At 35.9% G+C, this 18,532-nt stretch overlaps 1 protein-coding gene across 5 annotated transcripts in view; it reads left to right on the top strand.

Annotated features, from left to right (window-relative positions):
- LOC136240159 (probable serine/threonine-protein kinase kinX) overlaps nt 1-16,795 on the top strand; it is a 55,141-nt gene extending 38,346 nt beyond the window's left edge. For 3 of the 5 annotated variants that reach the window (XM_066031055.1, XM_066031054.1, XM_066031057.1), the window contains 6 exons: nt 6,312-7,395; nt 9,685-10,865; nt 13,494-13,625; nt 13,676-13,889; nt 16,094-16,177; nt 16,233-16,795. In XM_066031055.1, coding sequence (XP_065887127.1) covers nt 6,312-7,395; nt 9,685-9,707 — 1,107 coding nt within the window. In that variant the 3' untranslated portion in view covers nt 9,708-10,865; nt 13,494-13,625; nt 13,676-13,889; nt 16,094-16,177; nt 16,233-16,795. Of the gene's footprint in view, nt 1-6,311; nt 7,396-9,684; nt 10,866-13,493; nt 13,626-13,675; nt 13,890-15,345; nt 15,763-16,093; nt 16,178-16,232 lie in introns of those variants that run through there. The other 2 variants (XM_066031056.1, XM_066031058.1) reach the window with 2 other exon arrangements.
- The last annotated feature ends 1,737 nt before the right edge of the window (nt 16,796-18,532 follow it).

Raw genomic sequence — 18,532 nt, forward strand, 5'->3', positions numbered from 1 at the left:
TTAGTTAATAGGCTTGTCTGAAAGAATGTTTTACAAATATTTTATAATATCGCTATGAATAGGAATTAGGCCTTCTTTACAATGCTAGGGCATGGGGTTGTGTCTTCTTAATCTTCACTCTGGTTGTGTTCTTTAAAACCTGCATGGAGACAAAGATACAGTAGTTTTTTAAAAAAATCATTACAATTGTAGGCGCCCGCTCGCGACTGCTTGACCGCCACCTTAAGGGATTATTATTATAAACGCTTTACAGTGACCAGCACTGAAGGTCTGACAGCAACATGTGCTGCAACCTTAGGATTACCTAACCTAATTTCAAGGACTTAGACTTAATGACTTGACTTAGTGACTGATAAGGTGTAACAGAAAAGGGGCCAAAGTGAGGAAAAAAATCTCTCCAACTCCAGGATTCAAACTGCAGGTCACCCAATGTCTAGTCGGGGCCACACTCAGTCTTCCTCCAGGAGGGATGGACTTTCTTCCTAAACCTAAAGTATTTATTATTAACACTTTACAGTGACCAGCACTGAAGGTCTGACAGCAACATGTGCTGCCGGGATGTAGCTGCAGTGTCTTGTTTTTGCAGCAATACTGTTTGGTATAAGTGCAGATCATTACAGACATCCTTTGTTTTTTAGTGAGCAGATCAGCTATATTGTTAAGGAGTGTGGACACCAGGGGCAGTTTTAGGGGGATTTTCTAGGTTTCCAGAAACCCCTTTGGTGCTGGGCTTATTTCAGAACAGCTGTTCAGCCCTTAGTCAACTATAGTATTATACTGATTCTTCCTTAACTACAATTACTGTATAGAGCATTTTCAACACATGATCCACATTATGTAATTTCAAGTTTCGCCTATGCATACGCCATATTGGTGAATTACTGCACTGGTGACTGTGTGATCATAGGGTTTATAAATCTATGGTGTAATAGTTCGCTCAGTATATCGTGTTTACAGTATTCTTCGATGAAGAGAGGAGTCATGATCGAAGTGGAAGAGAATTATATCTTTAGCAGTGTTCTAGAAGGTTGGTTGACGGCAGCATGAAGGGTGCCAGGACTGACTGAATGGACTTGGAAAGGGCACTGTTCGACAAGAATGTCAAACTCGTGTTAAAGGCCTGGACCATTCTTGGTGCCCCTGACAATTCTGTCTGTTGCTTTTTACAAGAAAAAGTTTGATATAGTGTCAGAATGATTTGATGTAATTATTTACCTTCTTGGTAGCTAATTGGTAAAAACCAGTGCAGCAGCCAAAAGGTTCAAAACAGGTTTTGCTGAGTTAGTGCAACACTGATGTGTACTGTTCTCGGTATGATTACAGACACTTGGTCTTATTCAAGAATTTAATACTACCTAGCTACATATGTATAGTAGGGTCTGTTATGACAAAATTTTGCCAAAATTGGGACACAGCAGATTAAAGCACCAAATTTGGTACAGTGATTCCTTAGAATGTATAAAATGATTTCAGAAGGGGTGCCACCATGAACTCACCCTGCACCCTTTCGTACGGACAGCTAATTTTGACAGTTCACAAAATTAAAACTCATTACATTACTGTTTTGAATAATTTGTTTTCTTAACCACATTCCCAAAGGTTAATAGTTCCTGTTTGTGAATGAGTAGTCCATGACATCCCATAATAGTTTTATTAAAATATTATGTCTTTTTGTGATAGATACATGGCCTAAACAAAACTATTGGTTTAGCAAAATTTAAGTCGCTAAAATTTAAACATGGCTATTCATGAAGGTTTTTCACAATAATAGCTAGTTAATTATTTTCTGTCAAAAGCAACATCTATGTTTCCACTACACTGGCTGACTACTGTACACAGAACACCAGTTTCCTGGATACTTGACCTCTCCTGAGGTTGTAAACAGGTTCAACCTTTTACACACATAACTACAGCCAGAATTTGCTATAGCTAGCTATACATTTGCACAGTTCTATTTGCGAATGAAATGTACATACATTGCTGTTCTGTTATTGAAATTCTTTAAAGAGATGACAAAATCAGTTAGCAGATCTCTTCAAAGAATTTCAATAACAGAACAGCAACGTATGTACATTTCATTAGCAAATAGAACTGTGCAAATGAATAGCTAGCTATAGCAAATTCTGGCTGTAATTATGTGTGTAAAAGGTTGAACCTGTTTACAACCTCAGGAGAGGTCAAGTATCCAGGAAACTGGTGTTCTGTGTACAGTAGTCAGCTGGTGTAGTGGAAACATAGATGTTGCTTTTGACAGAAAATAAATAACTAGCTATTATTGTGAAAAACCTTCACAAATAGCCATGTTTAAATTTTAGCGATTTTAAATTTTGCTAAACCAATAATTTTGTTTAGGCCATGTATCTTTCACAAAGACATATTATTTTAAGGTTACAGGATACTGTAAACCCCACATGTACACTATCAATCATTTTTCATGATTAGGGATTTGATTTTTCTTAATGCATTGTTATCAAATATTTATGCATTCTTAACTTCTCATTAATCGACATGGAATTCAAATGTCATTATGGAAACATGAGTTGTCCCCATGCCAATTAGTGAAAACTATGAACCAAAAATCAGACCAATGAAGAACCATGAGAACTTACTAACAATTCTAAGGTTTGAAGAACATCACTTGTGAGGGACTGACAAGAGGATTTGTGAATAATGTGTATAGTTGCTGAAATAGGACTACAATATGGCCTAAAGCAAGACACTGTGGTCACAAAATTAATTTTTAAAGTGTTGTCACAAGCACTAGAAACATTATTTCTAACAAATGGCTCCGTCAGGACCTAGACAAGAAGCCAAACTAGTAGTCTGTTTATACAAAACGTTAACAACTAGTTTGATAGTTCTGATTTTTGGTTCAGGAAAATATCGCCATTAGTCAGCAAAACTACGCATGTGCTTACAGGTGCGCCAGTTGCTAAGTGTGTTGTTTCTATGTTATCTTGTACTGTTACGTGTGTTTTCTTGTACCTTGTACCTGTCCAGTCAGCATGCTATGATTCTCCCAACAATTTAAGTCTGTTACCAGCTGATACACAACACAACAACACCAAGCCAGCCTTAATTTAATTACGTAATAATTTTTTTGTTTGACAGTCGCTCAGTATCCCGTAACCTTAATAAAACTATTATGGGATGTCATGGACTACTCATTCACAAACAGGAACTATTAACCTTTGGGAATGTGGTTAGGAAAACAAATTATTCAAAACAGTAAATGTAATGAGGTTTAGTTTTGCGGACTGTCAAAATTAGCTGTCCGTACAAAGGGGTGCAAAGCGAGTTCATGGTGGCACCCCTTCTGAAATCTTTTTATACATCCTAAGGAATCACTGTACCAAATTTGGTGCCTTAATCCGCTGTGTCGCGATTAAATCCATAAGGAACCAGACTAATATAGGTATAATGTGGATTGTCATAGCAGGTGTTTATATTAATTGCTCAATGGTGAATGCTGTACATGAACACTTGCTTGAAGATCTTGGAAATTACACTGCAAAAAGTCATAATTGTGATCAAATTAGTGTTGTTTTAGTACTGCAAAATCATTTTGGTTTAGTTCTAGTTTTAGTACTTGATTTTAAGAGTAGTTTTATTTCTAGAAGTATCCCCTGTTTGCAGAACTTTTAGTTAGTTTAGTTCTAGTACCCTCAATTTACAAGTGTTTTAGTTAGTATTAGTTCTAGTACCTCCTGTTTGCAGGAGTTTTAGTTAGTTTAGTTCTAGTACCCTCAATGTACAGGAGTTTTAGTTAGTGTTAGTTTTAGTACCCAGGAGTTTTGTTGACAGCCTACAAAGAGTAAATATAGGATTAAGATTTTTATGACTTCACTTACAGACATAAGCAACTTCAATGAATTGTGATAATTGGCAGTGGTCTCTGACATTTAGAATGCACTGTCAGGTTTGCTTTTGAGGTGTATTCATTCACTGGACTGGACTACTGGACTGGATTACTGGACTGGACTACTGGACTCACATAAAATTTGCTCAAACACATTTTTTTCAACCACGAACACCTTTTTCAACCACTAAAAGTGATTTCATACAGTAGTACACCACACTCGAAGCTATATATAGGGCTCTCCTCTCCATGTCTTGTCTTTCATAAAAATGAGGCACATTCAGCTAACTGTAGTCTATCTTTTTTTTTTAAATTAGGCATTATAGCACAAGTGCTGAAGGTCTGTAAGATACCTGGTCCTACAGTCTGTTTTTGTATGTTTGGAAAAGGTGCTATATAGTTTTGGAGTTCTATAACTTTGGTTTGAACCCCTGTTACACTCACTGTATTTTTTTTGTAAATATGTGTAACCTTACCTTCCTATTTGAAAGTGTGTGCATTGGGAAGCAATTCTTTAACACTGCATACTCGTCGCTATTTACAAATGTTATAACCAAAGAGCCGGCAAAGCTAGAGTGAACGCACAGACTACAGACAATTTCTATATCATAGTGGTGTAAAACATATATATGGTGGCTATTTTACAACAGAAGGCTAAATAGATAAGACGGCAGTGTTAACAGTGCTCGAAACATTACTATCAGTAGGCAAATTATGATAAAGAACTGCACCAAGGTTTTAGTTTAGGTTTTGTGATCAATGTACAAGTTTTATGGTGAATGGTGTCAGTTTCTAAGACACTTGTTTTAGTTAAGTTTGGCGATAAAAGGCAAAGAAACAAAAACAAAAAACTTGAGTCCAGTAGTCCAGTCCAGTAATCCAGTCCAGTAATCCAGTCCAGTAGTCCAGTCCAGTGAATGGATACACCCTTTGTTTTTGTCTGAAACCTTTTAACTTAGTACTAGTATTAGAACCACAAGTTCAAGAAATTTTCCTTTAGTTTTAGTTTTTAAACCAAAACACCTCATAATAGTTTTAGTGTACTAGAACTAAAAATAAATTACTGTACTAAAACTACTTTTAGTTCTAGTACCTTAGAACCAAAACAACACTAGATCAAATCTACAAAATTATAGTAAAACTAGATATAGTAGATGCCCAGAAAATCAATGCAACTATGTTATTTTTATTGTAAAACAGATGGACCAGTCCACACATTTGTGTAGTTTGTAAACATTTTGTTCAGTATTGTCTACATTTGGAATAAACAGTCATGCATGCATCAGGAAATTCAAATTATTGGTAAATGGCTAACTAGCTTAACAAATTGTTATACTGGATTCAATGTTTATCAGAACCAGTGCTTGTTTTTTAAATGCGGTAAAACAGTGCACATGCACATCAGTGGCATCAATTACTTCTGAACTGTTAACAGTTGTCATGTCCATGTGTCCCACTGTCATTACATGATTGTGTTAACCACTTCTACATACACTCAGGACTGGACAAACCAGCAATGCCTATAATAGCTACATGTAAGATGTTTATTCCATTTAGTGATTTAGCCACTACCAAAACACACTGCTTCACAATGGTGGAATGGATCATCCAGTATTAATTTTCACTAAGTTTAAGAAAAAAGTCTGCAGTATTGAGTTGCGCACATCAGTTAGTTAGTTATTTAGTCAGTGAAAAATCAGTTAAATGAAAATTTGAAATTCAATATACAGAAACTTATTGAAAACACTTTGGGCTGCTCTGTAGGCATGTTTGAGCTTGGGTTATGCTTAACCAATACTACCCAGCGTTTGTGAAGGCTTAGTAAAAGCAGGTTTATTTTGTGGAGAAAAATGTAACCTTTATTATCCTACAACAGTATTGTTTAGTAGTTAGGCTGAGCCTTGTACTACATACTAAAATATCTGTACTATGAATGTTAGTAAGTTGGTATAAAGAAATCAGGTACTAGCTATGTAGTTTCAAGGCCTAATATTAGTTAATGTTGTTCAGTGGCTGTTTCCCTCCTTGTGGTACACATGCCAGTTTCTCCACCTTGTATTGATTGTGATGTCCTTGAATTACAGTATGTGTGTTATTTGTCTGTGTGTAAGTAAGGGTTTGTCTATGTCTGCTGTGACACATTATCAGTCTCATGCAATAAAATATTAATTGTGGAGTGTTTGGTAGATGTAGTGACTTTTGTAATACTGCTTATATGAGCCAAATATGTGAGCACTTTACTATTTTTTAATGACAGATACAAAATGTTTGGAACATGACAGTCTTTTATTCTTATTATAATCTTGCTGTCTAAAACCATGAATAGAGATAACCTTTCACCCTGAACTCATCAGCCAGAACATGTGTATGGTTTTATGTAAAAGACATATTGTATTATAACTGTTACTACAGGTACAAATGGTCTCACACACATATTATATACTTTTCACAGCTGGAGTTTGGTGACTCGTTGATTATCAAAAGTGAAGATGTCTACATCACTCCTGAGGTACTGGGATATGGTTCTTATAGTGTGGTGTATGCTGCACAGTATTGTGGGAAGCAATGTGTGGTTAAGAGGATACGGCCAAGTAATGAGAAATCCCACAAGTCACTAAACAAAGAACTCAAAGTATTACTGACTCTTAAACACCCCTGTATTATACAACTATTAGGAGTGTTCTTCACATCAGATAACCCTCAGTCTCCAGTATTGTTGATGGAGAGAATGAAGATGAACCTTACTGAAACTTTAAATATCAAAAAGTCATTTCATTTTAAAATTTCTGTACTACATGATGTAGCATGTGGTTTGTGCTACATACACAAAAAAGGAATTATCCACTGTAACCTGACTGGTAATAATATTTTATTGACTGAAAAATGTAATGCTAAAATTGCTGATTTTGGACAAGCAATAATTTATGGTCAGGAATGTGATAAAGGATTACCCACTGCTCCTGGTAATAAAGCTCACATGCCACCTGAGTCATTTAAACCTCATCCTGACTACTCCACTAAGTTGGATGTGTTTTCATTTGGTTGTGTTATAATCCACACAGTAACACAAGAGTTTCCTATACCTGACAATAAATATGTTGAAACTTCAGAACAATTAGGGAAGTATAAGGAACTTTCAGAAGTTGACAGAAGGTCAAAATTGATAAACACCTTAAAAAGTAATCGTGATGGTAACACTATTTTATATGATATGGTGTTGGAGTGTCTACAGGATGATCCTCATAATAGACCTGCTATGGAAAAAGTGTGTAAACAGTTGAAGGAAATTGAAAAATTAGACAAGTCGTTAGGACACACTACACTTGAGCATTGTCAATACATTATCACTGACATTGAACATGATATTGAAAAATTTGCAGATAACTACACTGTTGGAAGAGGAAGTTTGCAGGTAGAGAGTACTAGATTACATATTAAGAGTGAGACATTACCACCAGAGTTGTTAATGATAGAACAACAACTACAATTAACCAGTGAACTGCAAAAGTTCAAGCATGTCCCACCCTCCATTGAAGGTACGTAACTGTGCATATAAATAATAGTCTTAAAGGTGTATGTGTATGTGGTTAGTTATCAGATATTACATATGGAGTACTTGTTTAAAGTATTTCATGCTTCATCTAAACTTCTGTGAAAGTCAGTGATGATTTTTAAAACTTAGCAGCATCATTAATAAGTATTTGACAAGTAATTCCAGTGGTAGGTCTCAGCAATGCAGCAGCAAGTAACAACAACTCTGATAGCAGCAGCAGTGCCAGCGGCAGCAGCAGCAGTGACGTCGGTGGCTGCGGCAGCGGCAGCAAATACATCAGCAGCAGTAGCATGTAGAGGGTGGATTTAGGCTTGCTTATACAATTACAAAAATAAATAAAAAGCAGCAGAGCTATGAAAAATGTGCAATCATCAACAATAGGCTAGTTTGTGATATCAAAGGGTGGCAGCCAAGAAATTGAAGAAATGTCTGTTACAAATTACACAATATCTCAGTGCAGTTTTTTCTCCACTGCCACCCTTTTGTATTGCATCTCTTTCATATTAACATGTGGTTGATAGTATGGCACTCTTTTTCACAACAGGATTAGATGGAGAATATACAATTAACCTCATTAAAAGTATTAATTTGCTTGTTTGTACAATACAACAGGCTGCTTTAGGGATATCTACACTTTACTAGATCCTGCATGATGTGTAACGCAAACAAGCAATGATTGTAGCAACCATATACGTAATGTATATCAAGACACACGGTAGTGTGTCGTGCGGCCAAGAAAGCCAGTGCACCACACCATGGGTATATTGACAGGAAGAAAGAAAACAGCTTTTTCACACATGCATAGCTCGATGGCCCCTTCTCCAAAGCACACCATTTTTGCATTATAGCTGTCCACCAGGTAGGGTACGCCACACAGCAAATTTGATTAAATTCGCAACAGCCATTTGTGAGATATGGGTGTTCAAAGTTTTGTTCTAATTTCTTTGTTTTTTTCTTCTTATGCCATACAGGGACTTTGATATATTTTTGCACACTTTGCAAAAATTGCTATAAAACGCAAACATGTAACTCGATTGCCTCGATCTTTGGCACAAATGAAGAGCGTGTAACGGTGGATTCACATACCAAGTTTGCTGTGAATCTGAGGATTAATGAGCATTTATTCACGTAAAAAAATATCAAACTTCTGTCACGGCTACAGGGTAAACCGAGTATAGGAATAACTTGGAAATTGGTGTGTAGATAGGCTGATCATTGTAGCAGTGCCTTTTGATAGTTTGGATAGCAATAGAGTTACAGCGACAAAGTTATAAAATAAAAACCAAACAAGTGTGAAATTGCGGGATTGAGATACTCTAATAGAGCAGTCACCACGGGGTAAAAAAGGTGTACAAAAAATGTTGAGAAAAAACCTTACCAGAGTTCGAACCAGGAACCTCCATACCTAACACCTGTATCCTTAACTACTGAACCACTGCTACCTTGGCTGATCACCTCACTTAATTTCTGCTTTATAAATGAAATTTCTAGTTTAAATCTGCTTACAATCAAACGTTTGTAATTATATAATTTCGTAAATCTACCAATAGAAGTACTAAATTGTTCTAGAACATTCTATGTATGTTCTATTAGAAGTCCTCAAAAAATGTACACTTTATTAGAGTATTACAATAATATTATCAAATATTGAATTAAATCATGCAATGCAATACATTTATAAGTCTGTCTCATAGAAAAGAAGAAATGTGAGTAAAAACAAACCTCGGAAGTCAGCCATAGGCTGGTTTTTGGGCCTTATAAAGTACAAAAAGAAGTAAAATCTACACAAAAACAGCCAAGCTGTGAAAAAATGGTGTGGCCTTAAAAAGCCTTGGCGAAAAAAGTTGTGAAATCAAAGGTGGCGGCCAAGAGATGGCTGCAATGATGTTGATGCTAAAAAAAATTTAATAATGGCTGTGTGCATTGTTAAAATTTATTAGTATCAACATCATTGCAGCCATCTCTTGGCCGCCACCTTTGATTTCACAACTTTTTTCGCCAAGGCTTTTTAAGGCCGCACCATTTTTTCACAGCTTGGCTGTTTTTTGTTTGGATACTCTATAGCTAGGTTTACGGATTTGTGGCATCGACAGAATATCATCCATAGCCATTCAGATAATTAATGTCTCAAATAATTAGCATTTAAACATTATTTTTGTTGCAAAAAGCTCCAATGTATTACTTAAACCGCCACAGAATTTGAACACATGCTATTGTTCTTGTATGCATAGTAGTATGTACGTATTACTGATGTTATTATTTTGCATTCTAGAAGAAACTACTTATATTCAGTAGTTGAATACAAGGCAGCAACAAATTGACATCACCAAGATATTTGTCAAGCAAATGACGGTGCTAACAAACCTTAATGTGAGTAGTTGTCACATTGGTATTTCTGGTACAAATTTGATTGTAAAGAGTTTACCTAGTATGTTTTCACTTGAAGAATTTAACATTTCTAAAAATGTTCTCATGGATAATTGTGTAAAAAATTTATTGCCTGCACTTGCCAATTGCCTCACTCTTCGAAAGTTAAATATATCCCACAATTTGCTGACATTAACTGGTGCAGTAAACATTGCTCACACTTTAAGAAATTGTTCCAATTTTCAAGTTTTAGACATGGATAATAATCTAACTACATTCCTCTCGGAAACTGAATTTCTAGTTGATATCATTTTATCCACTAACCAGTCACTACTATACCTGAATGTGTGTGGTAGGAATATCAGACCAAGATTTGTTGATAGCTACTTCTCTCCTCCACCAAACTGTGAAACGTATACAAATAGATTTGTACTTCAAAACCTTTATGTATCAAGATACATGTTATTAAACCACACTTCTATCAAAAGGGATCCAGTTATGTATATGACAGAAGAAGAAAAGTGTCCTTTATATCATAAGAAATCTGTTGCTTTGTTTCATGTTGACTGTACTGGAGGTACATTTTATAATCACAATCATGACTTTGCTATTGTCATCCCTCCTGGTGCTGTATCACAAGGAGATTGTGTACAAATACGAGCAACTGCAGATCGCTTTGGTCCCTTCCTGCTCCCAGGTGGACATTATCCTGTTAGTAGCTTTTACTGGATTAATGCTCATTACTCTTTTAAAATTCCAGTTTACTTGATTCTTAGCCATTTTGCAAGTGCTTCGAGCTCAGAAGACACTGACACTTTCTGTGTAGCTGAAGCATGTGACAATGACACTGGTTATTCTAAAGAAAATGTTGTAATGAAGAACATATCTGGTGGAACTTACTTTGATTTTGACATTGGTTATTGTGTCATTGCTACCAATCATTTCTGCTAATTTTGTTTACTGAGCAATAGGATGGAAACAGACAGAAAATTTTTAGCCCTGTATTATACCTATGATATTACAAGCCCTCATAAGGCACATGTTGCTGAAGTATGTTTTTGTCCTCTAAATTCTGATTGCATTGAGGTAAGAAACATCATTGATTTGTGAACAGTATAAGACTGTTATTATGCATAATATTCTGTGATGTTTTTCTCCGAAATGAAGTATTTCACCTGTGAGTAGGTGTCTCTATGCATGTGGATTAGAGACCACAGGTTTGGTCTCTTATTTACATACGTTTAATATTTTATATAAAATATTATAATAGATAATATACTTTATTGCATGGACATTATTCACAATGCTTTAAAAACTATCTGTATTTGTTGACTGCTATCAGGTTACAGGTATACTCATATTAGTAAATTGTTGATATATACCGTATAGTAAAAAAACTTTGGCGGTAAAAAACTTTGACGAATTTGGCGAATAGCGTTCAATTCGCCAAAAATTTGTGTTCGCCAATTATTTTAGATTATCGCACCAGCGCATTGAGTAACTAGAACTTGAGATGAAGGCCAGCTCGTACCACCACGCAATAAAGATCGAGCTGGCTTTGGAGATCTTCCTAGGAATTTGTCCCACTGTTCAGTGTAAGCACTTTTTGGGATAGAATTTCCGACTGGCTTCCCATTCACATGCGTCAGCTAGTTCATCGTCTCACGATGGATCTGGCCAAATACTTTGATATACGTGATAACCTCTGCTACTGGAGTTCACTGGAAAAGCAAATACGGTCGCTCTCTGCATTGCAGGAGATAGCGAAACACGCACCTCTGCTGCCACGTTGTTAGATCGGTAGCTACAAAAGTACTGCTACAACAACAACACTAGCTACCTATACACTTCAACAGAGGGGTTTCGTCACACTTTTTTACCGCCAAAGTTTTTTACTATACAGTAGTGGTAGTACCATCAGGTAGCAAACCAAGCAATAATGTTCGCTTCGTATTGAGTAAATCTTGTAAGACTATTATCAAGACGCATGACAGTGTGTTGTGCAGCCGATGCATCTGGGTGCATGACAGACAAGTCTGTGTTATAAAAGTCTGTAATTATACAGGAACAAGAAAGCACAGTTTTCATGCATTCGTACCATGGTAATGGCTTAACAGAAATAACCCATTTTTTCTGTAACTTCCTGCAGAGTGTAACTGCTTTCATACTAAATTTGAGCTAAATTGGTCCAACTGTCTTTGCGATACAGTATGCACCTTCAAATTTACCTTATCTTCTTTGTATTTCTTCATCTTTTGCTAATTTTTGCTTTTCACAATATTACAAAAATTTCCATCACTCATGCAAGTTTCATTGGATGGTCTTCTAACCTGGAGGGAATAAAGAGCATGTTACATCCCAATTTGTGTACAGATTGGTAGAAGTAATGCCAAGTCACGAGCAATTTCAAAAATTACCAAGTGTGATTTTTTTGTCACGCCTGCAGGGTAAACTGCAGCTGAAAAATAAGTTTAAAATCAGTCAGTTAGGTTGAAAATCAAAGCACAAAATTAATCTTTTGTGATTTGAGTTCTGAAAGTAAGGAGAAATAAAGCAATAATCAAACATGTGAAATAAGTGCAATCAAGATACTCTAATACAGCAGAGTAAAAACCGTACATTAAACATTGAAAGCAAATTGTCCAGGGTTCGAACCAGGGACCTCCACACCTACATATATGTCCAAACCCTTTACTACTCAGCCTCTGCTGTCAATTGCTTGCCTAGCTTAATTTCTACCTTATACGTACATGACAGTACTTTATATAAAGGATCATGGTGGTTTGGGTTAATATCATCCAATAAACAGCCTCACCTTCCTTTGTGACAGCTTGAAAGTATTGGTTAGGCATAGCTAAGCCCATAAATGTCTTCAGAGCAACCCTAACAAATTTCTATGAAATTTTAAATCCCTACAGCCAAGCATAATTCGATAATAAATAAGGCTACAGGCTTTATTTCTTCATGTTTCACCCTGAGACATGTCTTTTCACCAATGACAATGCATACACTACATGCACCATGGACTTCTCCTTGTCCTCCTTTGTATCCCAATTCTTTTTGCTAACTATGCAAGGTGTTGATTCACTATTATTATGATAGCACAATATGGCTTCCTTGTGGCTGTGTGTCATACTTATCGCCCATGTTTCCATAGCAACTGAATTTATTGCAGGACCTTTCTCATGCTGTCATTTGTTTGCAATGCTTTGTAATAGGCCGAACATAGCTGAAAACAAAGTATAATGTCCTCTTCACTATTCATGATTGATTGTTGGATTGAAGTGCAAACTAAATTTTATGGCATGTCTGGCACCAGTTTTTCTTTTGATGTAGTATGTGTGGGTTCAGTAGTCATAATTGTGCTGTAAAAAGGTAAAGTAACAAGTTAAAAGTTGGTTTGAAGTACAGGTATAGGGATTGAATGTCTATTAGTGTATCTGCAGGTATAGACCACCTCTCTTGTTTCACTATTTAGCTATTCCCTTCTTTTATCCCTAATCCAACTTAAAAATTCAAAATTTTTCTTCCATTTGTAACTTTGCTTTTTATGACCAATGAACCCATAAACGTATCACATCAAAAGAAAGAAAAGCACCAGGCAAGCCCATAAGTTTTTTGTGTGTCTGAATGTGTGCCCCAATAATCAATTCATAAGTGAAGTGGGCGTTCCACTTAGTTTTCAGCTATTACATGTTCTCTATAATTTTGTAGGTAATCGAATCACAGTATGGAGGGAAAAAGTATGACTATCACTTTCAGTTTTTGTTCACTGAGGGTGAATCATTGATTGTCTCTTGTGATGAAAGTCAAGGATGGTCTGTATATCCAACTGGAATTACAGAGGTAAAGATATATTAATAATTGTTGTCCATTCTTTTATCAGATATTTTCAGATTTTTTATGAGCAGTTAGATTATTGGAAGTATTATGACAATGTGAAGGAGCTGTTAAAGCTTGAAAAGAAGAAAGTCTTTCCTCCACGATTTAAACTTCAATACATTAAAATTAATCCTTCAATAACACTTCATTCTACAATCAGTATATCTAAAAGGTTTAATGACAGAACATTTGTAGTTGGAAACTTTCCATTCATCAAAGGAAGTGAAGGTACATATATGTGTACAGAGCACTGTATTGTTTAGCTATGATTATTTGTTATAGTTAATACTGTTTATTTAAACATCTATATGGTGTCTACATTGTCATGGTACATGGTTTTTCTTCATATTCTCGTAATTGCTTGCACAATACTACATGAAGCAATAATAAGCTGATTAAATGCATAGACACTAATGTAAGTGCAGTTCATTCTAGCTGGATGAAATCTAAGCTGTCAAGTATAGTGGATAGCTGGTTGTACCAGTAACTGGTATAGCTATTATTTTACTTGTGAGATTGATATTGATTCAGCCTGTATAGTAAGGTCAGAGTGACACACATGTGATAACGTGTGGACTGATGACCCCCACACTAGGCCTGTGCTGATTATGCCAGCAAAATTTGGGCATAATAGGTAGCCAAAAGCATTGAGCATAATGCCAACATAATGGACAAACTTTTTGTGCATTGGTGATCAGAGAAGCTGAAACTCTGTCCATTTTGCATGATGCAAAATGGGATAGTGCGCAAACTAGCTAAAAATCTGATTTACAGCTGCGTTGTGAAGAAAAGATTATAGTATGTTCACATTGAGCTGAATCCTGAAAAACAGCTAAAAATTAAAAGTGGATTTTTTCTCAACAGAGTTAACATTTCAGCCAACCAGATGATTATTGGTAATAGCAAAGGTGTCAACAACAGACATGTACGGTTTGGCTCCATTACAAGTTCAGGAAAAGGCTGTAATAGACATTGTATTTATATGGCTTCCCCATAGGAAATGTATTGTGAAAATTTTGATTGGCCGTAAATATTATGTCAAACATTTGAACAGAAAGATTTTGAAATATTTTTAGCAGGTCAAGCAGTACTACAAATGAGCCAAATTTCAAGATCGTGTGTAATTGCATCCATATGTTTTTGAGGATTCAGCTCAACGTGAACGTATTATAGTTAAGATCGATATACTCTAATAGAAAAGTCGCCGCATATTGAAATATCCTAATAGATATTCTAATAAAGCAGTCAAGACACAATTTTATATAAGCATATTTGGAACATAATGAGACACAACTGGGCATAACTGGAGTATAATAGGGAAAGTTTTGGAGCATTGCTCGAAAGCATAGTAGGCAATTTCAAAAGTATGATAGGCTCAGGCCTGCTGCAAGCAAATGACAGCAGACCTCAGCTACATTGAAAAATTAAGGCTGCAGTTTTGCCGGATCAAACATTGACGCAAATGTAAATCATACTTTTTTCCTAAATTTGAGGCCATGTAGTTTCAAGAGTAAATAATGGTATATATCAGGTGGTCCCATGCCACCACTACAAACGCTTGAAGAGAAAACATTAATTGTCTCTACTTCTTGCACTTTTTGTTCTATTTATTGGTAATGTTGCTCCAGGGTGTAGTATAAAATCGCTCTTCAACATCATTTTACAGTTGAATCTTACCATTTAGATTCTTTGCAGAAGATTTGACAACTATAAATCAATTACATGTTACTATAGTAACACTGAGTGCAAGCAAAGGTGCAGGAAAGATTATTTTGGTATATAAAGGGTTTCCTTTCATTGGATAATTGAAAAAGGTGGAGATGGTTGGACATGAACACATGACATTGCAAAATATACTATTATTGTTAATTCTGGCATCAGTTGGCGTGTCCCAACTTAATCTTACAAGTCAGGCTCTTGGGATGCATGCTTATGTACACTTGTATATTGAGTAAATGCTATGTAAAGCCAACCTCTGGGAAAGGCTACTTGTCGTGGAGGAGGAACTGTAGAACCTTTACATACACCTATTATGTAACACTATTAGTATGTTGCACGTATGCGGTTCACGTGATAAGAATCAGGTTCGATTGTGGCATTAACACGAGGTGCTTGGCTTCACGACCAGTTTTGAATCCTCCCCTATTCCGCCAACCGTTAGTGGAACCTCGGCGTACTACAATTCTACCAACACATGTTTGGTGCTGTGACAGGTACGTCGGCTATATTGTCATACCCCGCTACACTACTGTACAGAACAATGTTAGGTATGATAACATAATAAATGCAGAAGAGAATTTTAAAAATATATGTGTGAATGTATCCATGTTCGTGTTTGACCATGTCTGCCTTTCCCAACTACACACTACCTTGGACGTTGTGAAAAAGTTAGTTACTTGTACTTGTACATCATATCGTCCTTGTGTACGCAGCTGAATCAGCAGCTGTTCTACCAGGACCTCTTGTAGACCTGGCTACACGGAAAAGCATGAAGCAGAGAGTTACACTTTCAAATGGTGAGTTGAAAGAGATGTACTAGATAGTTGTAAGACATGAATCCTTTTCTTTAAGAACCAGAAATGGATGATCTTATAAAGATTGTAATTCCAAAGATCAAAGCAGAATGGGAAGATGTTGCTTTTGCTTTACGTTTCAAAATACCAGCTGTAAATGCTATAAGAGAGAAGCATGGTGGGAATCCAAAAAGATGTTGTCGAGAACTATTTATTGATTGGTTAAGTACAGAACATGGTGTCAGTCCGAAAACTTGGTCAGTGTTGCTAGATAAGATCAAGGGAGTTGAAGAACTATCAAAAGTTACTGAAGAAATATTTGAAGAGTTGTTTATTGCCACTTGAATTGCATAACTTATTACCTGGAAACACATAAATTTGAGCTCAAATGTATAATATGTGATTTTACCCCCACAAATGCACAAACACTGACTCCCTTATGTAAGCACATTCCAAACTACTCATAGTGTCCATGCTGAACATTTATTGTACACTTTGCGTACATGCGTAAGATGCACTCATTAATGTAATAGAACTATATTGCATTTTAATTTTGTGTTAAACAATTTTGTGCTAATCCATCTGTGTATTTTTGATGATTCAGTGATATTATTAGTAAGCTATAATGGTGATTTGGTTAGCAAGCACAACTGTGTTTTACGAAAATTGAATATGATCAGTGGTAAAAATTAGAATTGCTAAATTTATAAACACCGGACCGTGTTATGTGGATTAAGACATTTGGGTGAAATTGAATACTGGTTCAAGGGATAGTCACCTTCATACTGCCAGTTAAAATACTTGCAGCCAGAATCAACAATTTTGATTGGCCTAGCTGGATTTCTTGATTTTAGCCTTGATCATCTAGCAAATGCTAAAAGTTTGCATTTTAAGAAGTTAATTGCTGCTTTTAGGGACTTCTTGATTGTTTGATTTGCTGCACAATAGACCCTTGCTTGCTTGATCTGATTTTGATCCCAGTCATAAGTGTTTACAGACAGTATACCTATTTTGTTTATCCATCCATAGAGCAATCATGAGAGAGAATATTGTCTTTTTTTGTATAGTGCAGGTTTGAACTGAGCTTGATAACCAGGAATGGATGTACGTTAAATTCTGGTAAAATTTCAGACATATTGGCAAAACCAATTGCAAAGTACGGTTACAAGCCATTAGCACATAATGAACTGTACACAGTATATGGCTGCCGTGGTTAAATGTAATTGTGTCTTCTGGCCTTTAATAGCTGATTGCCAACTCTAGATCTATTTTGCAGGTTAGCAATATTTATACTGGTTGGTAATAAGGCAATACTTTGTACATAGTTTCCATACTGGCTTTTGCTGAGGAGGATGTTGCTGACTCAGAACTAGAATTTGTTCACTTGTGAACCTTTTTTTGTTGTTGAAAACTATGCTATACACTACATTTAAATTTCTGCATGTATGTATATATATAATTATATAAATTGGACAACATGTTCATAATACAAGGGCGGATTTAGGTGGGGGGGTGCTTGGGGGGCTGAAGCACCCCTCCTCCAAAATATTACAATGAGCAAGCTAGGAAGCCTCCAGAAGCTGTAGCACAGCATTTTATACACAAATATGAGTAATGAAAAGATGGAAAGAGCAAGGGGAATAGCTAATCTTATCCAAGAATTACTAAGAGGGGTTCAAGATTATACTTTTGGAGTAAGTCTTACCTTAGAAGCTGCTAAAATCGAAATACTCTAATAGAACAGTCAACTACTTTAATAGAACACCCAGCATTATAATTTTCAAGAAGTTACCAGAGTGTAAGCTCCTATTCTTCTAGACCTGTACACTGCTACCCTCACCATTGTACCAAACATCCTGCCAGATACCAATCACTTCAGGTAAAAGATTTATACCTTTAATGTACTTGTAGAAACATCATTATTTGAAAATCTATTCTGAAAACAACCTTTTCTGTCAAATAGTTTAAGTGTTTTCAGGCTCTGCTACAAACTTGATTCTTTGGTTGAAATACTTCTCTTGCAAGTGAAACAATAGTTTTATATAATAGTGAATTCCTTAGCATTTATAATGTTCACAAGGCTGTGATATCTGAGAGCTGTTTGCTTTCATTTCCCTTACTTGATCAAATCCCATGCTACATTTATCTAAATCTAGCAGCTTCTGGAGTTTGCACTATCAAGTTAAATCTTAAGCTCAAATGATACTGCAGCATTTATGTTAATGTCATGATCATTGTGTGCTAAAAAGGGGTTAGTTGTGGCCAAAAACTAGTTGTATTTGTAGACTAGTTGCAAAACAATTATGGTGATGGATGGATCCATCCATCATTTTTAAAGTTAGATTGAAATAGCAACCT

Source organism: Dysidea avara, chromosome 12 (assembly GCF_963678975.1).
Source record: "Dysidea avara chromosome 12, odDysAvar1.4, whole genome shotgun sequence".
NCBI classification, from domain to species: domain Eukaryota; kingdom Metazoa; phylum Porifera; class Demospongiae; order Dictyoceratida; family Dysideidae; genus Dysidea; species Dysidea avara.